The sequence below is a fragment of the Eurosta solidaginis genome, chromosome 3, assembly GCF_040869045.1.
Source record: "Eurosta solidaginis isolate ZX-2024a chromosome 3, ASM4086904v1, whole genome shotgun sequence".
Lineage (NCBI taxonomy): Eukaryota > Metazoa > Arthropoda > Insecta > Diptera > Tephritidae > Eurosta > Eurosta solidaginis.
The window spans coordinates 288,133,233-288,155,982 of NC_090321.1; the positions used below are offsets into that span (position 1 = coordinate 288,133,233).

The following is a 22,750-nucleotide window of genomic DNA, read 5'->3' on the forward strand; positions in this document are numbered from 1 at the left end:
CAGCCCGTTAAGCAAACATTTTAAAATATGCAAATAATGCAATATACCAGTCATCTACAAAAATGTTTGAAAAACACTATTGAGCAAATGATTTTAGTAATCGAACAGCGATAGAACAGTGATCGAGGCCGTGATACAAAAAAGAAGGTAGTTCCACTCAAAATTTTTTGACGTATTTGGGGATTTTTGAAGTTTCATAATGTTTGTTGTTTCGCCAGAAGCGTTGCCATACCGTTACTGTTTAAGGCGAAATTGTGGTTTTTCGTGATGGAAATTTCCTTTAGGATGAAAACGCAATGGCAATCTGAGACAATAATAATGTGCTTTAGCACGATTTATGTGTATATATATCGGTTGAGAATAAAGTAAAACATGCAATTTTATTGAAAAATAGTGAGTAATGACTCATACATTGGTTAATGACTCATATATTTATGGCAGCTTGACCCGTAGACAGAAAAAAAGTACACGAAAAATCCTGGTGTTCTAGCAAGGCCCTATTATCATGTCCCTAAAGTAAATATTTCTGAAAGCATATTGATAAAAAGTGTACCTCCAAAGTCGGCACATCTATGTCAATGCTAAAAGGGCACATAATGTGTATAGGCGGGCCTGACCCAAGGTGACCACTGATACAACTGGCAAAAACACTCCCATAACTAGTTGCTAACCTGCAGAGCTACAGCGTAATATTCTCCCTAAAAATGGTTTGAAAATTCTCTCCTAAAGAGAAACGCTTGAGTTATACAATTAATAAAAAAAATAAAAAATGTGGACTTTTAGCCAATTTATCAAGAAATTGCGGTGTCGGTTTATAGAGACCTCCTTTGAGCAAGCAATTGACAAACGTGTATGTTTTGTCAAAATGTTCTGAGCAAACGTCCGGACACTTAAGAAGGCTATATTCACTTGCTTTGCATAATTCGATCCATGTTTCATCCACCAAAACAATTTTCAGGAGCTCGAAAAACTTATTAAAAACCTTCATTTCTAGGCTGATATTTTGTATTGAAATGTTTTGTATTGAAATGTTTCCTGGCTCATTTTTTCTTTTATATTTAAAATAACTATGAAAGTAATTTAGTCGTCTTCGTTAAAATGAAATCCATCAAGATTAGAAAAATTCGTAACATTTTTCAATCTGGTAGCTTGTTTTTGTGATATTGTCATTGTCCACGCAAACGTCAAGTGGCTAATGTCACACTAAATGGAACTACCTCCTTTTTTTGTATCATGATCGAGGCTGTTTACTATTGTCAACGTTTTTATCAAACATTCGCCACTTGTATGAATTCACAATGGAAGTGACTCAAATGTTGTTAAATTTTTAGAGTAATTATGCAAAGTAAAAAGCGTGGGTTTAATTTTACGGAAAGTAATTTTTTCTTAAACTTCTTTACACATTTGATGAAATAATATAAAATTATTCATTCAGTGATACGCAATTCATTTATTGTTATTGTCCTGTCTAAGCCTGGGACCCCAACAGTTGTGAAGGTATACCCTCTACTATGCCGATTCAAAAAGTATTGCAATCAAAGGCAAACTTTTTTTAATGGAGCATTCCACGGTTGGTACTTTTTTACAGTTTTCGTTCATTAATTTTGCGCGGAACATGTCTAAATAAAAAAGGAACTTGCCTTTGAAATATTTGCATATATTTATGTGTAAAAAAAATCTTAAATAAGCATGCCTATGTGTGGGACAGCGAAAATTCGCCGAATTTTGTTATTACTTTGAGTCAAGTGAAATTGTGGCGAAACTAATAATAGCTGTTTTTATACTCAGCTGAGCAGAGCTCACAGAGTATATTAATTATAATAATAACGGCATAAACTAATCGAGATAGATAGAAAAAGGAAATTCATTTAGCCATGTCCGCCCATCCGTCCGTCTGCCCGTAAACACGATAACTTGAGTAAATTTTGAGGCATCTTAATGAAATTTGTTTTGTAAGTTCCTGGGCACTCATCTCAGTGGGCACCGCCCACTTTTAAAAGAAGGTAATTTAAAATTTTTGCAAGCTGTAATTTGGCAGCTGAGTATGTAATCCCCGGTTACACCCGAACTTAGCCTTCCTTACTTGTTTTTTACATGTTTATATATATACATTCAAACTTTATATAGACTGCTAAGTGTGTAACTTTATCTAAAATTTTGAAATTGTTGCGCAGAAAATTAGTACCGCTAAATTTTAGTATGCATTAACCTGGAGACATTGGTGCTTTATCGGTAACCGTATCGGTAACCTTATAACAGCTGATTCGACCAATCTTAAGCGCCAAATACACGACACGAACATTTCCGCGAACATTCCACAATCTTGTTCGCAGCTTTGGCCTTACACCATACGAACTTTTGGCCGAACATTAGTTCTCTTTCAGACAGCGATGAATACGGACAACAATTGTGCTGCAGCAATATTGTTCGATGTGGCAATTAAGCGTAAAAAAAAGAGAGAAGATCGCAAAAAAAGAATTTGGTGCAAAGAATGGTTTAAAAAACGAGTAGTTCTTGGACAAAGTGAGCTTATTAAAGAACTGGAATTCACGTTACAAAATGATTTTAAAAATTACGTTCGTATGAGCAAGGCAACATTTGACCAACTTTTACAAAAAATTTTGCCACTCATAACGAAACGGGATACAATAATGAGAGAAGCGATTCCCCTCGTCACCGCCTTTCTCATTATTCTTTTTAATTCTATTACAATAATCTTTGCTTTTTACTTGCCACAATGATGGCAAAGATTTATACATTTCAATAAATTCACTCAGAAATTTTTTATTGTCCATTTTACTTTTCCGCGCACGTCTGTTCCGTTCAGAAATTACTACGATTATGAGCTATTTCGCCATACACGCACGAACAGTTCGCGCAAATGTTCGCCAAAAATTAAAATATTTTGATTTTTGGCGAACATTTGCGCGAACTGGCAAACACCACCATACACGACAGAAAAGGTCGCAGAAACATGACATAACGGGAATGTTCGCGGAAATGTTCGTGTCGTGTATTTGGCGCTTTATGAGAATCAATGCAATCGATTATTGGTGCCGCTAAGGTCGTAACCGTATCGTAGCCAACCAATTGGGTTTTGGTTTACCGTCGTAATGATAAACAGCTGATTACGTTAGGGATACGGATACAGCGATACGACATACGGCACCAATGACTCCGGCTTTACACTCCGTAGCAACTGAAATGTGTCTCTCCTTTTTATCTCTACACTATTCTCCACTTCTATGACCGAAGAGTATGTGTGTCCATGATTCATCGCAACCGATTCAGCTTTAGGTTATACACTATAAGCAACAGAGGCGTGTGTCTCCGCTATTAAGAACAACTCGTTTTGTAACTAGTGACCACTCCCATGAGTCTTGAATAATTGCCGCTAGATGGGTCTCTAAACATTATATAAGTTAAGCGTTTTTTTTTTACCCGCAAATGGAGCTAACATTAGAAAAAAAGTAATTTGGTAAACAAATTATAAAGTAAATATTAAATTGTATGTATGTTTATAAATTTTATGGTTTTTTTTCGTTTTATTTTAAAGGAGAAAAATTCTGAAATCGGCAGACATTTGCGACTTTCCACGGAATACTCGTAAAGAATTTCTGATAACCCATCTCACTTTTCAACTCAGATTATTATTCCGGATTGGAGATTCCACGATACATTGTTTTGTAAACCACTTCTTCCCTCCTTTAAAACCAAGCTAATGAACTGAAGAAAATTTGTCTCGATTACGTTCCGAATTTTCATTCATATGCCATAGCAATATATATTAAGCCCAGTTGTCCTACGATGCTGGTTTAAAAGAGCCAAGTCGCAAAATATACATTTGTTGTTGTTGTAGCATTGCTTCGCCCCATCCAATAGGTGCGACCAATTACAAATTGTCATCAATATCCTTTAACTGGAGTCCAAGGAAACTTGCTGTTTCAACAGAGGTGGACGGCTGAGTGAGAGGGGTGTTACGAGGCGTTGGTTCCACAATACAGTTGAAGAGATGGTTCGTGTCATGTGGGGACACATTGCAAGCAGGACATACCTTTTTTATGTCGGGGTTGATTATGGATAGGTAAGAGTTTAACCTGTTACAGTATCCAGATCGAAGTTGAGCTAGACTAACGCGCGTTTCCCTAGGGAGAGTGCGATCCTCCTCTGCTAGTTTTGGGTATTCTTCTTTAAGTACTGGATTCACCGGGCAATTCCTGGTATAGAGGTCTGACGCCTGTTTGTGGATTTCACTGAAGGTCTGCTTGTGCTTTTTAGCTTTATGCAGTTGTGTTCTCAGGTGCCATGTTTCCTCATAATGCTTAAGCCCCTGGGCGGTGTAGCCTCATCAATCAGATGTCTGTTGGTATGCCCAGGATTCTGGGTATTCAACATAAACTATTTGGTTAGCCTTTCATTTCTCTCCCTAATGGGGAGAGGTACAGAAGTCTACAAACATCCCCTAATTTCATTGTTTATAAAAGACAAAAGCATTGCGAAAAAATATGTATACGCAGTTTCATGTTAACCCTTTTTTAAATCGTTTTACATACATAAAACAAATCCGTCCTTGAACATAAAAAAACTAAGTTATTGTGAAACACGTAAGGACGGGTCTGGGTTCGGCTGTGCCGAAGACTTCATACCTTTCATGAATGGGACTAAACAATAATCTTATCCGGTTCGTAATCTCCAAATAATCGGATGTATAAGTTAAGAAATATATAGTGAACAGATATACATACCTAAACGATTTTTAAGATAAATATAAAATAAAAAATGGCAAAAAACCCCCTTATCTGAACGATCGGTTGTATGGGATATATACTATATATAGCTCCACATATAATACAAAAATACATCCTTGTGCCAAATTTCATTGAGATATCTCAAAATTTGAGGGACTAGTTTGCGTTCAAACAGACAGACGGACGGACTGACGGACATGGCTATATCAACTCAGTTCGTCGCCCTGATCAATTCGGTATACTTAATGGTGAGTCTATCTTCTATACAAACATCGGACCAAGGTTAATATACCATTTCATGTTCATGAAAGTTATAAAAAGAAATATTAGCGTTGACAAAAGTGTGCACACAACACCTTGCTTGTGTAGGATATGCACTTGTTAAACAACAACTTGTTTATATATCTTTTTGTAAAATATCAAAATTAAAAAATATTTTCTCTCTAACAAGCCAACCTCATATAAACGCACGCAAGTCATTTTCTGTCAAAAATGTCTCATGCACATACAACTTGTATGAGAGCAACCCAAATTGAATTTTCTGAGTGAAAACCTAACTCGATTTCCAATTTTTGTTCTGCGTGACATTTAGATTTGACGTTTGCACACATGCTTTACATTGTCGCAACGCATGCTTATTTGGGTTAGGGCAAAAAACGCAGGTTGTTTAAAAAAAAAAAAAATGTAAGGCGCGATAACCTCCGAAGAGATCTAAGGCCGAGCTTCTCTTCCAATTGGCGTCGTGCTCCTCTTGATTTTCCCTACAAATTGGCCGGACGGGACCTACATATTTTATGCCGACTCCGAACGGCATCTGCAAGGCAGATGAGTTTTCACTGAGAGCTTTTCATGGCAGAAATACACCCGGAGCGCTTGCCAAACACTGCCGAGGGGCGACCCCGCTTAGAAAAATTTTCTTCTAATTGAAAAACCTTATTTCTAAAATTTTGATGTTGTTTGCCCGGGAGTTGAACCCAGGGCATACGGTGTGATAGGCGGAGCACGCTACCATCACACCACGGTGGCCGCACGCAGGTTCTTTGCGTGCGCTAAAAAAACGCAATGCGGTTTTATTAGGTTGGCTTGTAATAAGGTTTAGTTGCTTAAAAATTTTTATATAATAAAGAACGTTATTTATCATATTATCCAACTGCGATACTTGCATTCTTATATGCTGTGCCGTAAAGTACTGTTTACCTGACTTATTTTGTTTTGTTGCTTTACCGACAGGGTGGATAAATGATGTATGTATATTGGAACGATCTTCCGTCATCCCTTATCAAATTTGCATTCGAGACAAACCGATTTCGGCGCTGTGCCATCATCAGTGTCGATTTTCGTTCTGTAGAACGAGACGGTTTGTCTGGAAACCAAATTTTGACAAGGGATGACGGAAACACGTTCCAATATACTGTTTACCTAGTTTGATCCATTTTTCATGTTTGTTCTTCACTTAAGTTGCCGTTCGATCACGTAAACATCAACAATGCCTGCAAGATGAGTAATATCGGTTGACGTAAGAGATTCAGTTGTACAGTCTAGAAAAGAAAAAAAATCATGGGGTGAAATTGCAAAAATTGTAAACTGAAGTCGAGCAAGATTACAGTCCATTCTATAAAAAAGTCGTTCTATCTAAAATCCGAAGCGCAGTGGGGTGTGGGGAGTGCCGAGACAGCATCTTAATTTTGAAAGAAGTCGACAAAAAACCAAAAGTTCTTCTGCTCCAAAATGTGCTAAAGATATAGCAAACTCATCAGGCAACAGTCCAAATAGCTCTCAACAAGTGTAGGTTCACAGCAGAACACCACACAAAAAGCCTCTTATTTCTGAAAAAAAAAAACCGTAAATTTCGCTTGGAGTTCGCGAAAGCACATAGGAAGGAAAAAGGGGATGCATCTTCGGCAAAAACTTTCTTATAGCGAAGAATAAAAGTGTGGAGGAAGAAAAATACTGCACTCGATCCGAAGAAACTGGTATCAACTGTGAACCATGGTAGCGGCAATGTTAAGGTTTGGGGAGCTGTTTTGGCTTCTGGAGTTGGTAGAATTACATGTGTTAATAATAAAATTGATTCTATTTGACTTAGACTTGTATTTGTCTTTTTTTGGAATGTAATTTGAAACCATGGGTGGATAAATTGGAGCTCGGTGCAGGTTGAATATTTCAGCAGGATAACGATCCAAAGCACACGTCACATATTGCTACTTTACTATGCTCCAAGACAATTAAATACACCACCCTTAAATATTATTGAGCAGGATTGGGAAATTCGGGAACAGAAAATTAGAAAAAAACAGGTTTCTCGCGCTGCTGTCCTCAAGGAACGCATTATACATAGAAGCTTGGAACAGTATAACACATGTAGAGTTAACAAATTTAGTAGCCTCAATGCCATCAAGGCTTCAAGCTGCTAAATACTAAACAACAATATTATTTAGTGCTTCGTAAAGTTGTTCATACTAAAACATGTTATTTGTGTATTGTATTTAGAGTTACATATGTCTACGTTGTTTTTACGTTTCTTTCCCATAACTTAGCTAATTTTTGTTAGTGTAAGGATCAAGAAAAGGGTTAAAATAAAATTGTATAATCACATTTTTCAGATAATTTATAAGTCTTTCAACCCAATGGAAATAGGGGGTGTATGTAGACCTTTGTCCGTCATTGTATGTATGTAAATAAGTCTTCCCCAAAGCATCTGTGCACCTTTCCTAGTAAGCTTGGTACTAAGAGACTGAACTTGAGTTAATTTGTTTGAACTTTCAAAAGATGTGAACGTTAGATTTATACGGCTATATGAAGGGCAAGCTCCTATCCACAGATGAGAGGTTACTAAAAATTTGATTCTTTGTTAAAAAAGAAAAAGAAAATAAAAACCATAAAACTACTGTAACAAAAGTATGTACACACATATGTATGTATGTACATAACTGTTTGTTTGATGAGTTCTTTGTTGAAAAATTCTAAACGTTTTTTAAAAGCAAAACAGGAAGAATTCGTTGAAAACTTTCTCGTGTAGAGTTTCTTTCTTCCACTAGCGCACATTAGAAAGCTTCGGCAAAAAAAATGCATAATATAATTTCTAGGTAAAGTCGTGCGGAAATTTTGTTTGCAAGGCAACTTTAGAGTGTTTAGCTTTCTTGCCATTGCATACATTTTCATATCTGGCCTGTTTACGTATATGCTTACATACATATGTATGTGTGTACATATCATATGTAACATACATATGTACATATGACTGCAGTTAAATGCGTATTTAAATATGTATTTCAAGTTTTGCAAAAAATACAAGTATTTGATTTTTCGGTCGACATTCGTACATAAATATGTACATATGTATGTATTCACATTTAGTATCGGCAAATGTGCATATGTACATATATATGTATGTATATCGTAGATATTCCCGGTTTATTTTTATGCAGACATATAGTATATATGCATACATACATACACACAAACATACATACATCCCTTAACTTTCGACTATTCAGGTTGCATTAGAAAAATAACTGAAGCCATCTAAAATGCAGCTGGCATGGAAAAGATTCAAAATTTCCAAGAATATACATATTCGATTGTTTTAAAAATATTTCGTACCTAAGCACGCACCCAAGTCTAAAGGCTGGAATGTACGTACGTATGTACATATATTTACATAGATACATGCATACATATGTATGTACATATGTATATGAATTTCCTATTTGGATTCGTGACTTGTGCTTGAAACGGCAGGAATAAATTGTAAAAGCGATACAAATCCATGCACACATATACACAAAGGCACTGGAAAAAATTCGATTAGTCTGGGATGAAGCCAGGATGAGTCACAAAGAAGGATGGAACTCTAGTTTCGATCTCTTTGCTTGGTTCAAGCTGTTCTCTTTGTAATGCGCATACTATTGTCTACGTTTCACGTGGGTAGGAAATTTTGTTTAATGTTATAAAGGATGCGCGGTTTAAAATACATATCTTGAATTAAAAAAGCCAACCTTTATGTTAAGTAGTACAAAGACAAAATATGGGCAGTAAAGAGTACATACATATGTAGCATACTCACCAAAACCTACATACATATATGGATGAAATCTATACGAGTTGTTTACTTTTTGCTGGCAGCCTTCCAAATGTTATGAATACTAAAGATGTTTTCAACTTTTTCGTGTGAAAGTAGGGAAGTCAGGATTTTGTGCACGTGACCTAGCATCATTGCATTTGCAAACTGCTGAATAATGTTTTTACAATATACATATGTACATACATTGCAAATACTTAGCATCAAAAACTGAAGTATATTTATTCAACATAAATCAGCAACTGTCAATGCAAAATGCTTTTCACAATACCTATTGTAGTTTAGCGAACGCAACATTTACAATTTCAAATGCACAAAATTCTAAACTCCCATTTACTTTTTTTATTCCTTAAAATTGGCTACATAAAGCCCAACTACATATACACATGAGGAGCAAGTGAAGATCAATAATAGCTCTCTGTAGACGAAAGGGATTAGTCGCGGGCTACTCTCTTTATGGCTTAGTCTAACGATTTTCTTTGGAGGGGGTGTACACGTTTATAAAATTGCATATTTATGTATGTTAACATGTTTGCGCACGCTGCTGCTTAGTTAAGGAAATAATTTACCAAAATGCACTGATCCTGCACTTCGGCCACTTGCAACATTTTCCTAAAGCATTTTTCCGGTTGAGCTGTGCATGGATACGGGGTAGGATAAGCATATAAATACATATGTATGTATGTGTGTAATGCCTTTGTCTTCTAGTCGCTCATGCCGAAAACTTTCTCTCTTTCTCTCATTCCTTTATTGAAGTGTCAAGGACAACGCTATTTACGGTATGAACTAGATTTGTTCCTGAATTTAAAATTAGCTGAAAGAAATCGCATAAACAAAGTCTATAAAGCATTTGAAACGGTTTTAGGAAAATCTTTTGAATTAAAAAGTTGTAATCTTTTTAGTTTTGTAAAAATAAAACTTTAGTCGATTTCTGCATGCAACAAGTACAACAATGCACAAGTCTCGCCTTCGTTTGATTCTCCGTTCGGAAACATCTATAAATGTTTAGCTATTCATAGTTACGTATGTGTGCATGAGCGTGTATATGTAACTTTAGCCTCTTTTATATGTATCCGTTTGACAGGATTGAAAATAGCTTCGTAGATCGACGCATTACTATTTTCCCTATAATGAATGTACATACATATGTACATATGTCTGAACATTAGACTGATTCAGGAAACTTTTTTTTTTAAGTAAAGTAAGCTGTTAATTATCGAACATACGAACCGTCTTATATACTATGCCCTCATTACAATTATTACGTTTGTTTGTTTAAGATTTTTGGATGTTCCTACCCATATCCACTATCTTCTAACTTGTTTCTATTGCTATCGCCATTATTTTCCCCTTGTGACCCTCCTTAACTCGAACCTCATAATTTAACAATTCATTTTAAATCGATTCTGAACTTTAAGACTACTTGGAAGAAAAAAAAAATATGTATATAAGAATCAGTCTAGTATGCATACAACGACTGCATACATACACATATACATATACATCTGAAAACACCTACATACATACATATGCACATGCAGTTACAGGATGGCTGTGATTCTTTGAAATTTGAAGAAGCGCTTAGAATTTAAGTTAAAAATTTTTGGTAAGCGCAGTGCTGAAACACAAACGGATCTGTTGCGACGCTTTTCTTTCTTAGTTTGTGTGTAACGTGATTTTACTAGATAATTTTAATACAACTCCAAAACTTGCTTTTGTTTAATTAATTTATTACAATATTTTTTTGTTTTTTGTTTTTCATTTACATGTTTTATTTAAATAGTGTACATATTGAATAATATTTAATTTGTGAAAATTAAAGTGAATAAAGAGCATCGGCATTTTGGATGAATCAGCATATCGCATACCTAGATCAAAACAGTGATGTACTAAAAAAATCGCAGCTGATTAACTTACTCATATTCGCTGATGAAATTTTTTATTTTTACCGAACCCTCGCTGTGTGTTAAGTTAAACTAATGGTTAATAGAGTATACAGATCAGTAGGTTTGGAAATGAGAATTCGCAAACTTGAAAATTTCAGATTTTTAAGTTAGCCCCCATTGATCTAGGAGTGCGATATGAAAACATTTGCATGTATTGCCCTATAAAATTTTGCTCTGTGTATGTGGTGTACAACAATTTTTTAAAATATCCGCATGCTTTATTTCAGCTTAATTCTGAAAATATTATATACACATACGCACATATTCATATATGCATATATGCAATGCAAAATGTATAAAAACATAAACACAAAGTTACACACAAACAACATCGAATAGAGCCCCTGTGTTTCAGCACTTCATAATCTCACACATACATACATAAATACGTATACATACTTACATATATAAAAACTACACCTAACATGCGCATATATAAAAATAAATATAAAAACACTTTAATAAATAATATTAATCAATTATCTTTTTTTTTTAATATTACTCTTTTTTTAGGTCTCTGCCCTGTGTTTGGCTGTTGACGAATGTGATTTCCGTAAAAATGTAGAAATTTTATTCGCAAAATTAATGTATTTTCTCTTTGTCTTCTTTTTGCAGAATATCAAATAATAAACAGAGGCTGACAATTGCCATAAGAATACGTCCAAATGAGAACTGGAACTTGAGTAAGTGATATGCGTACCAAAATGGATCTAATCATTATTATAGAAACATGCCATCATCATCATCATCATCCGAATTTCCACCTCCAACACAATTCTCATTTATCTGTGCATACAAAAATACGATCTCTCCCAGTTATTCATAAGAAAAGTTTTATACAGATTTAATAAGAGCTTTATGAATCTATTAAAATTTTTTTTTGTGAATAATGTGGTATACATACATGCTTTAATTAAGTAATATTAGCTTTTATTCGATATTTGTATAAGCGTTCATCATATTTGGGCATAGTGCAACCAGCATTTCACCACCACTAATAATTTAAAAGAAAAAAATTATGATAATGGAAATAAAACATTTTTGCACTGTGGCCAACTAGAATGAATACACACATGAGCCTGCTTTTCGGTGTTCGATATTTCCCTACAATCTTTTAATTGATCGCTTTGGTCTAAAATATGTAAATACCTGTGTCGCAACCCTCTCAAGGTGTTGCCAGCGCAAAGTAGCTTCTCCAACGCAATTGTCAATCTCACCTGTCCGTGGAGAATCCCCCTGAGGGGGGGTGGGGGGTTGTCGCTGCGGTATGACTACGAGGGTTCAATGTGGTCATATTAAATCATTCCCGAGATGGTCGGCCTAGTAGGTACATTAATGATGCTTGTTACCGGAACGTACCAAAACCTTCGGGCCGTTTCCTTATCGCTACAACAACAATATCAAAGCCGTAACTTAAAATTTTTGATTAGATTATAAATTGTATATGTATATGTTTAAAAAAAAAATGTTAATTCTGAGTGGATGCATGTACGATGGAAAAGTTTTGTTTATTTTTTATCCTTACTAAAACAGCCGAATGTAACTCGGTCATTTGGCATCCGATTTCTAGAATCGCCACGCTGTTATTTTGGCATACTTTCTGTTGAGGTATGTCATCGGTTTCATACCCACACTCGATTTTTCAACCACTCCTTTAGCAAACAAAACTTTATCAACATGAGCTTAAAGGACATTTACAAGGTTAACAATAGTTTAAAACAAATTCCGAGATTTTTCAACATAAGATTCAAATTTAATGGCGGTACTTTGCAACTTATATTCGACCTATTCTTATACACATACTGTGTACTAAGTATATTCGACTGGGTAGAAAAAAAATAAAAATAAATTGCAAAAGTCCGTCGCTAAATTTTTAGTTTTATGTTGAGAGGTTCTCGTAAAATTTTTTCCTTCTTGGCAAATACAGCCAAAATTGTTTTTTTATTCTGTGTTATTTGACATCCGATTTTAAAATTCTATATGCCGGCGGCCGTCGTGGTGTGGTGGTAGCGTGGTCCGCCTACCACACCGAGGGTCCTGGGTTCAACTCCCGGGCAACGTAACTTCAAAAATTTGAAAACAAGTTTCTTCAATTAGAAAACAGTTTTTCTAACCGGGGTCGCCCCTCGAAAGTGATTTGGCAACATTCCGAGTGTATTTCTGTCGTGAAAAACTTCTCACTGAAAATGCATCTGCCTTGCAAAAAAACTGGAAAAGATGCTCGCCTAAAACTCCTCGGAGGTGAATCTCGCCAAGTAATTATTTTTTCCTATGCTGCTATTTTGGTTTTGAGAAGCTCTTTAATTACGTCGAACGTGTTTTTGAGCTCTGAAGTTGTTTTCATATAGTTTTCTTCACGAAACTGAGAAAAAAGATTAACTATTTTTTGGTTCTTAAGATCTAAAGGAAAATATTTAAATCCTTGTTTATTTAAAAGCGTTGAAAACTACTGGTAAGCTGAAAAGGATATTCGAAGAAATTATAGAGCTCTTCAAGACCAAAATAATGGCGTACCAATTTTAAATAATCCCAAGTCACGAAACAAAAAATAATTGTGTCTGTATTTGCAAGGATAAAAAAAAAAATAAAATAAAAAAAAATGTTCCGAGCGCATGGCAGGCGTATTTTGGTGGACTACCAATGATATCCTGCCAGCCAACGTGTGAAGACGTTGCTAAAACAATTCTCTTCTCGTTTTATACTAATTTCATACAAAAACTTAATGGAGTCACAATTTTATTTAAAGAAATGATTAAGTTTTTCCTTTCACACAGGGCCACTTGCTTCATTAAGCGAGCCGCTGTCACAACCCCAAAAAAATATTGCGCTTTTACAAAAAAATAGTTCAATTGGATAGCAGCATTTTCCACCTTAACTATAACAACAATCAAAATAAAATGCATGCCCAGCTACTTATAGATGTTGCACCTAACCAAATATGTGCCTTTTTTTGAAAAACCTATTACCCTTTGCTGTAAATGCATTTTATTTTTTTGGTGTTTTTCTATTTTGCGTAAGTTATTGAAAATAAATTATGTTCGATTGTTTTTTGTTACATTGACAATGAAATCCAGCCCATCAAGTAAACATACTAGATTTTTGACTTCATTAGGCAGTCAATAAAGCAATAACGAGATAAATAGGAATTTGTATTTTGTATGAGAGATTCGAATTCAAGCCCTTACTTTAACGGAGAAAACTAGACTAATAACTTCACTAACGCTATTGTTGAATCTGATATTACTTAGTTTTAAAATAATTTATTTGTAATTGATTTAAATAAAATTTTATGTTTATGATAAGTTAGTTGTTGCTAGTAAATTTGTATTTACGATGATTATATTAAATAATATACAATTTGCATGCTCGTGTAAACAAAGATAATTGATTATTAGTTCATTCATATGTGTTTATGTACTTTGTATTGGTAGTTAAATGTATACATATATGTATGTGTGCATGGATGTATTTATTTCTTGCACGTTAGCTCATTACATACACATTATCTATACTGCATCTAAATACAAAGCCACATGCAACATTTTAATACATACATATGTAAATTTGCAGCATTGCTAGATTAATTAAACTAAATTAATTCCATATAAATTGTATTTATTGCAGATTTAAGTCGGAAATATTCGCAATTGCACAAAGAGAATACATCGCCAGAAGGCAAATTAATAAAGACATCATGTCAGCGGTCAATTTTAAATATGCATGGTGTCAAAAGGCTCAATGCTCGAAATGTTACAGTAACAACAACTACTATAACAACAGAACCAGTATCTGGGTTAGCACCAGCTACAGCAACGAATTCACAAACGGAGCCTAGGTTAAAGAAAAATACTTCATCATCAGTTAATACAAATCGAAAAAATATGTCCATGTCCGATGTTTCCGATATGCTAATCGAATTATATAAAGCTAATGTAGCAAATGCACCAAAGAATCAACAGCAATCAGTTATCGAAAAATTAAGGCAAAATTCTCCATCATCTGCCGAAAGTAATGAACCATCTAGCATAGCGGCCATTGCCACCAAGGGTGCCTCAGCAGCAGTTAATGAGTCAAAAAACTTGCAAAGTGATGAAATGGTGAAAATAACAAATGAAAAACAACAAAAACTAACATTGACAGTTAAAAATATAGCCGACATAGTTGCAGCTCCTTCTGTCGTTGATAATTCACCATTTCATCAACCAATAAATATAATTAACACCACAAAAAATTCAGAACAGAAATCAATTAACGATAATGCTCATCATACACACACATTACCATCCTTAAGTGCAATACCTGTACCTGTAGTTGTGACACCAAATTCACCACAAATTGACATCAAGCCACTTATTCATCCAACAACGGGTTTAGTCATTTCAGCAGTGCCATCCAATCCAAGTATAGCCGCCACAAATTTATCGGTTATTAAAGCAGTTCCAAATTTTTCCAATATTGCTGTACCTGCTTTAGCTTCATTAAGTTCAAATCATGACGATGTCAAATCCATTCAAGGACAACATAATAATAATAATGGTAATTCAACTTGTACTTCTGATGTCAATGTCTTACCACAAGCTGCAGTCATAGCTGCTGCATTATTACGTGATAATTATAATAATTTTCATCAACAAATGCGTACACAAGAATTGATCAATGAAAAAGTACAAAATAATATGAACGAATGTGCCGTTGGTAATGATACAAATACATCAAACCCTAATATATCAACAAAAATATTGGAAAGCTTGTTGCGTCAACAACGTGAAAGACGATTTAAATTTGAAAATGAAAGTAATAACGCCGAAACGAATGCCATTGATGGAGATGATGAGGATGACTCGCGTTATAATGATTTTGACGATATTCATTTAGTTGAACAATCCAAAGCCAATTCATTATCAGGTATATTTCATCCAACCGCATCAACTTCGACAGCGCGATTAAATTCAACAAATCTTGGTTATATGTCTGATGATTCACAAAAAATTATGTTTGCAGCACAAGCACAAGCTCTACGCCAGTTCGATTATTCATTTAGTGATGGTGGCAATAATTCATATGGCAATATGGGTAATGATGGAATTTTACATAATAGTGATAATGGTGATGGTATTGAAGCAGTTTATGAATGTCGTCATTGTGGTAAAAAATATCGCTGGAAATCAACTTTGAGGCGACATGAAAATGTTGAATGTGGGGGAAAGGAGCCATCTCATCAATGTCCATATTGTCCATATAAATCGAAACAGCGTGGTAATTTGGGCGTACACGTGCGTAAACATCATTCCGATTTGCCACAATTGGCTAGTAAACGACGTTCGAAATATTCGCATAAATTAGATAACAGTAATAATAGTGCAAATGCATCCGACGATTCTTCCAGTAGATTAGTTATTGATTGCTCTAAATAATTATCATATTTACTTATACATATATCTACATATGTATGGAATATATTCCGTTGACAAACATACATGTGGACATACTAGAGCTGCAAAAACATCGATAATGGCGCCATTCGATGTTTTGGATAGTTTGAAAAATAATCTCGATAGTATTGCATTGTACATTCAACTCCGAACAAAATGTGTTGGATATATATGTACATTAGGGTGGTTTTTATGATTCAACTAAACGAATTTCTCTAATCTTACCACTTGATATGATAATATCCAAGGGATGGATGATTTGCAATTAAAAAAATATATTTTTCACTATCGACTAGCAATTGAAAAACACTACTAACGATAGTTTCGCAGCTCTAGGACAAACATATTTATATTCATATGTGCAAGAATTCGCTTAAACGCACATTCATATCAAACTGATGAATATGTTATCATACTTTTATATTTAATTGCGTGGGTTAGTTTAATAAGAAATTAAAATATTTTACATTTATACATCTATATTTATTTAAGCAAGTAGTCTTAAAAGAAGCGATTTTATATAAATAAGATTATGGTTTTATGTACATACAATTAATACATGTATTAATGCTCATACGAACATATGTATGTATAGTTGTAATTTCCAAAGTCAGACGTATTAATTTAGTTAAGCATTTTAATTATCTTCCATTGCCTATAATTATTTACCAAAATTGTGTGCCTTTAATATATAAACATAACATATACATATGCATATATATATTAACAGCTACATATACATATGTACATACATAAATGTATCTACGCGAGTACACATCCTGTATAAAACCTAAACTAATGCTTTACTTTTAGCGTTGTGTGCAGAGTAGAAAGTCCGTTTCCAATTTTTTATTTAAATATTTGATTTAACTTATGCCGAAATTTTCAGGCATGTTCTGCAAATCCTTTTCCCGGAATTTTAAAATTTTTGCGATTTAATCTCGATAACTTAAACGTTGACGATTTTGATGCAACATTTTAAAAAGGTTTAATACAATTTTTAAAAAGGTCAAAAAGAAAAACAATTAAATAAGTAGTTTGATTTAAAAAAGAAAACAAGAGCAATTAATTAGCAGAAATAAGAAATAATTAAGAAAATCTAAATAAAGAAAAAATATAAACGAATTAAAAAATAAAAAACAAAAATAATAGATAAGTTGGTCCAGCCAAGATTTGCAGATTTGAAATTTCCACTTCTCAAACGCGAATCAGACCTCAATGTCACAACGAATTTTGAAATTCGTAGATCAAATGTGAACCATTTCATATGGCAACCACAAAAAACCTCAAAATATCAAAGTAGCTTTCAATATTAATATAATGGAACAATTTGCAGAGCACCCTCAAGGCAGTCGCGCAAACTGCTATTTTGGATAGAATTTTAGATTGATTCAGCAATTTGCAGAGCACAGAGTTGGTAGACCATTGTGAACAGTACAATGAGTTGTATGTCTTATACTTACAGACTTTTTGTTTTTTGCATTTTATGACGAAAATTCTTTGAAATTTTTAAAAATAAATAATTTAATTTTTTCACCACACCTGATATACATATGTACATGTATACATAAATAGGCTGCGGAATTATGTTTTTTACTCTTATTTTATATGAGAAAAAAAACAGCGTTTTGAAATCATAGCACATACTTTGTGCAGGAGACCTTTTGAATTGCCTAATTGTGTTACCTAAACCAGGGTTCGCATTGCTGAATTAACATCAACTAATTCATAGTTCTCTATACGCAATTTAGCTGTTACTGCTTATGACAACAACATCCAAGTGCGTTCTATTTACGTTATTTAATACACATAACACTTTTGTTACCAGAGTATCTACGTTGATCACATCAAAACACTACTACCCAGTGCGACCTATTCTTATGTATGTTTGTTTTGTTATGTTAAGCGCCAGCAATACAAGTGATGTCGAGGCATACAATGAGCCATTGTTTTCTTGAGAGTTGCATAAGTCTACTTTTTTTAATTATCTTAACACTTATTATGGCCAGTGCGATGACTGTGTCCACTTAAATAAGCACCAGAAAAATAAGTATTTTCCAATGATTTTATGCCCTATTTTGTATGAGAAATTAATACGATTTCGACAAGGTTTTTAATAAATTTAGGGGGTTGTTGTTGTATTAACGATAAAAACACTCCCCGAAGGTTTTAGGAAGCGTTATCGATGTTCTTTGTCCTTCGCCGGATAGATCCGGTACGTTCCGGTAACAAGCACCATTGAGGTACCAGCCCGACCATCTCGGGAACGATTAATATGACCATATTAAACCTTCTAAGTCATCCCGTGCGCCACCCCCAGTTACATGAGGAGCCTGCGGTCGTCAGAGCCTCACCTACTAAATACATTATTATTTGTTACAGAATTCCCCTCGCGTAGGTGAGGTCGACAATTGGGTTGGGAAAGCTCTGAATATATAAAGCTTTGTATTGCCCTTATCAACCCCTTGAATTCCAAAATTTAGGGGGTTTTCATCATTAATGGCGCTTGACCGTTTATGCTCTTTGACAGTTACGTAAAAAGTTACGCCAGCTATTCCAATTTCCTTATAACTGACCTGAGTTGGGAGTACCAAGCTAGATCAAGTCTTCCTCGATCTATCCATTGTGATACCTCTAGTTTATCTGAAGCTAAAAAGTTAAGCTTAACGTATGTGTTGTACGCCACAAATCTTCGACATATTTACATATGTATGTATAACCGCTATTATGTTCGGATTTTTTTTTTTTTTTTTTTTGCCGAAACGAACTGAAATTAATGAATATTTTGTTCAACGATTCTAAAATTAAAAATTCTTGATTGAATTTTCGAATTAAGGGTAGATTGATCACATACGGTCGACAACGTAACCTAAGAAATTTTTTTAATATCAGTCGCCCAGATAGTCGAGCCATCAAAATCGAAAACAATCCCAGAAATCTCGTGGAATGCCTCTGTCGTTAATGTAATGATCGGGGAAAATATCGAGTGCCGAGTGGAATATAACCCTAATCAATCTCAGCAAACTTAAAAAACTCCCTATATTTTATTTTGAACATTTTTAAAGCTTGAAGTCCTAAAGGTACGATTAAATTTGGATGAATGAGCCGCTAGGCACAATTTCACCTTTCTAAAAAAAATTGTTAACACTTTTAATGAATCAGCTTACAATGCTTCCAAATTATTGAAGTTATACTTCTATAGGCGCGTTATGAAAAATGATTAGAATGGAATTTTAAAAAATGTGACAAAATTCATAGTGCAGTTCGTGTGTACGTTCACTATGAATTGTACAAGCTTATTTAACTTCGATAATGCATTTATAGGTAACTTTGTACGGATGTATGTAGGTACATACATATGTATGCGTTTTAATGTTGTTAATGGTTAATCTCTGGTTACATTTCTTGGAAAATATTCTTTCGCTAAAACTCTTAGATACACATTTGTGGTTTTATTTGTTTATGATGCAGCATTCAAAAATACATACAACCGTCTGGGACTGGGACTATGAATAAAGGATGGAAAAGAATAAAAAAACTAGGAGAAGAAAAACGAAGGAAGGAGAAAGAGACCAATAAAGAGATAGAGTTAGACGAAGATAGAAAGATAGGAATAGATGGAGCGGTCGAGAGAGAAGGAGATGGAGCTGGAGTGAAAAGAAGGGATAGAAAAGACAAACAGGGAGAAAGAGAAGCAGAGAAAAAAGTGAATAAAATGATAGCTTCAGGATAGCTTCACAGCGATCCGAGAAGTGGGCCAGGGACCGATCTATTCGAACAATTTCTATTCACGGTTCGATTTGCCTGAAATTTGGTATATACATAGGTATCCTAGTTTAATGATACCAAAGAAGTATAACGCGCGTTCATAAGTACACCCATCCTTTTTTTTGTCGGCACGTTCCAGTAGCATCTTCGCTGAGCTAACTGACGCCAGGAAGAAGGTTTTACTTCCACAAGCAGGTTATACTATTTTCTTATTTTTTTTTTTTATTAATAACCACGATTGTTCGCAAACTTGCCGGGTTCTTAAAGCGATTTAATTCCACTTCTGTAAGAAACTTGCATATTGTAGAGAAAATCTGAAATCAGTGTTTATTGAAACTCCAAACAAATTTTTTTCCAAGAAATAGACTTATGCCACTTTCTAAAATATCGTTCCTAACCTTACTTTGTACTTGTTGATATAAAATGGGACCTTCAATAAGCGAGACTTCAATTTTTGGGGTCAACATTTTATTATTTTAAAAACTTTCACAAGTACAATTGATGTTTAAAAATCTCTCTAATAAATAATCAAAAAGCTCATACGTTTTATGGTAAATCAAACTATTTAAAATTTTTAAGTCTCGAGATCTTTTGGGGTATCAAAAGATAGGCAGCTGGTGAGATTATAATCGCATATATGAATACTCTAAGGGGCAAAACTGACCAGCACAGTGGTCGTCAAATTTCATTTTGACAATAAAGCTGTACGGAAAATAAAACTTTGCTCGAGTTTTTTCCAAAAAATTAAATTTGAAATTTTGAAATTTTCAATATTAAAAAAAAAAATTATTTTCTTATTCTATGCAGACGATTTCACCCTGCTTCTTTTGACTATATCAATGGCCTTGACACTTTTTTTAAATAAGAAGACCGATGCTTCAAAAATATAAGACAATAAAAAAATATATGTAAATTTCGAGCTTGCATATGCATGTACTATTATTAATACACATACATATGTACATATATATGCAGTAAATACATATATGTATTTATAAGATAATTAATACATAAGTGATCTCTAAGCAAAGAAAAAAACGACTGACTTTTTATTATGTATTTTTGTATTAAGAATCAAGACTGAAAGAGCCACTTCATGGCAAAAAAATATTATAATTATAAATATGTACGTTGGTACTTGAATAATGTCAATTCCCAAAAGCATTTGTTTTATTGTATGCGCTTAATTTTGTTTATAAAAATCAAAATATTTATATGTATTCTTGTGTAGATTTACCCATTTTTTGTTGCAGGTACAAATATTGTAAGTATGTATGTACATGCGCGGTTCCAGGGAGGGAGGGGAACTTTTTTTTGTATTGACTCTAATGAAGTATATAATATTAATCTACATAGTAATTTCTTATCACACAACTAATTTTTAATTTTTCTTGCTTTTTTACGTTATTATTACATATATTTAAAAAAAAGTCCCCCTCCCCTAGAACGTAAAAAACTAAGAAAAATTTAAAATTAGTAAAAATCCGTTGTGTAAATTACATGTAGATTAGTATTATATACTTCATTACAGTCAATACAAAAAAGTCCCCCTCCCCCCTGGGAACCGCGCACGGTATGTATGTATTGGGGTTTACTTTTCAAAGAGTTCACAACGTTGATCTCAATTCCTAAAAACTTCGGAATTTTTGTATTGAATATGGAAAAAGATATTTATTTTAGACATGACAATAGTTTTCCAGTAAATACTTGCCATAAGACTTTCTGGAATTTATGAGAAGACTTAAAAGGGAATCATATAAAATCAAATGAATAATGCGGCAGTTACCCACCGACGTGTGCCGTACGTACGGGACGTTTGGTCGTACGAAGCACGGTTTGACCGAACTCTCAAGCCCGTAGGAATCAATGTATGTGGCTGTGTACATGTACATAACATATTTGTGTGTGTATTGTTTACAACAAAGCACTGTTGCCATTGGCCAGTTTGCATGCATGCTTATGGAAAACATCAACTTTTTCCAATTTAATTTTTGATATTGTAAAAGGCCGGAATACATATTAAATATGTATAAATAGATTACATATTTATAATCAACACTTTTACATAATTATTTCCAATTATTTTCACAATTTTTTCACACTTTAATTAGGGGTTTTTGCATAAAATGTGCAAACAGTCAAAAATTAGCTCACAAAAGTTTACTAGGCAACTCTGTCTAGTGAGAGAGCGATCAGCTGAAACGTTCTTACGGAAAAAATCAAAATTGTTTTGATTTCTATGTTCCGGGCTACGTACGTACGGGCGTTGCACGTCGGTGAGTTTTTCGTTTACATTGCACACTCATAAGATAGGTCGTGTCAGCTGACACGTTTTTGGTACGTACGTTCGTGAGTAACTGCCGCATAAAGATAGAGTAATGCGGCAATTACCACCGACGTGGTGCCGTACGTACGGACGTTGGTCGTACGAAACACGTTTGACCGAACCCTCAAGCCCGTAGGAATCAATGTGTGCGTCTGTGTACATGTACATAAGATATTTGTGTGTGTATTGTTTACAGATAAGCACTGTTGCCATTGACCATTTTGCATGCATGCTTATGGAAACATCAACTTTTTCCAATTTAATTTTTGATGGTGCAAAAGGCTGGAATTAATATTAAATAAAAATAAATATATTACATATATATAATCTTGCACTTTTACATAATTATTCGAATTATTTTCACAATTTTTCAAACTTTAATTAGGTGTTTTTGCATAAAATGTGCAAACAGTCAAAAATTAGCGCACAAAAGTTTACTAGGCAACTCT

The 22,750-nt window shown here is 34.2% G+C and overlaps 1 protein-coding gene across 1 annotated transcript; it reads left to right on the top strand.

Moving 5' to 3' along the window:
- The first annotated feature begins 11,329 nt into the window (after positions 1 to 11,329).
- pre-lola-G lies at positions 11,330 to 21,780 on the top strand. Its single transcript, XM_067777017.1, has 2 exons — positions 11,330 to 11,458; positions 14,400 to 21,780. Exon 2 carries the CDS (start codon positions 14,492 to 14,494, stop codon positions 16,187 to 16,189), a length of 1,698 nt encoding a protein of 565 aa, XP_067633118.1. The 5' UTR covers positions 11,330 to 11,458; positions 14,400 to 14,491; the 3' UTR covers positions 16,190 to 21,780.
- The last annotated feature ends 970 nt before the right edge of the window (positions 21,781 to 22,750 follow it).

What these genes read in the sequence shown, in the direction of transcription:
- pre-lola-G (XM_067777017.1), top strand. Translation starts at nt 14,492, where the DNA reads ATGCATGGTGTCAAAAGGCTCAATGCTCGAAATGTTACAGTAACAACA.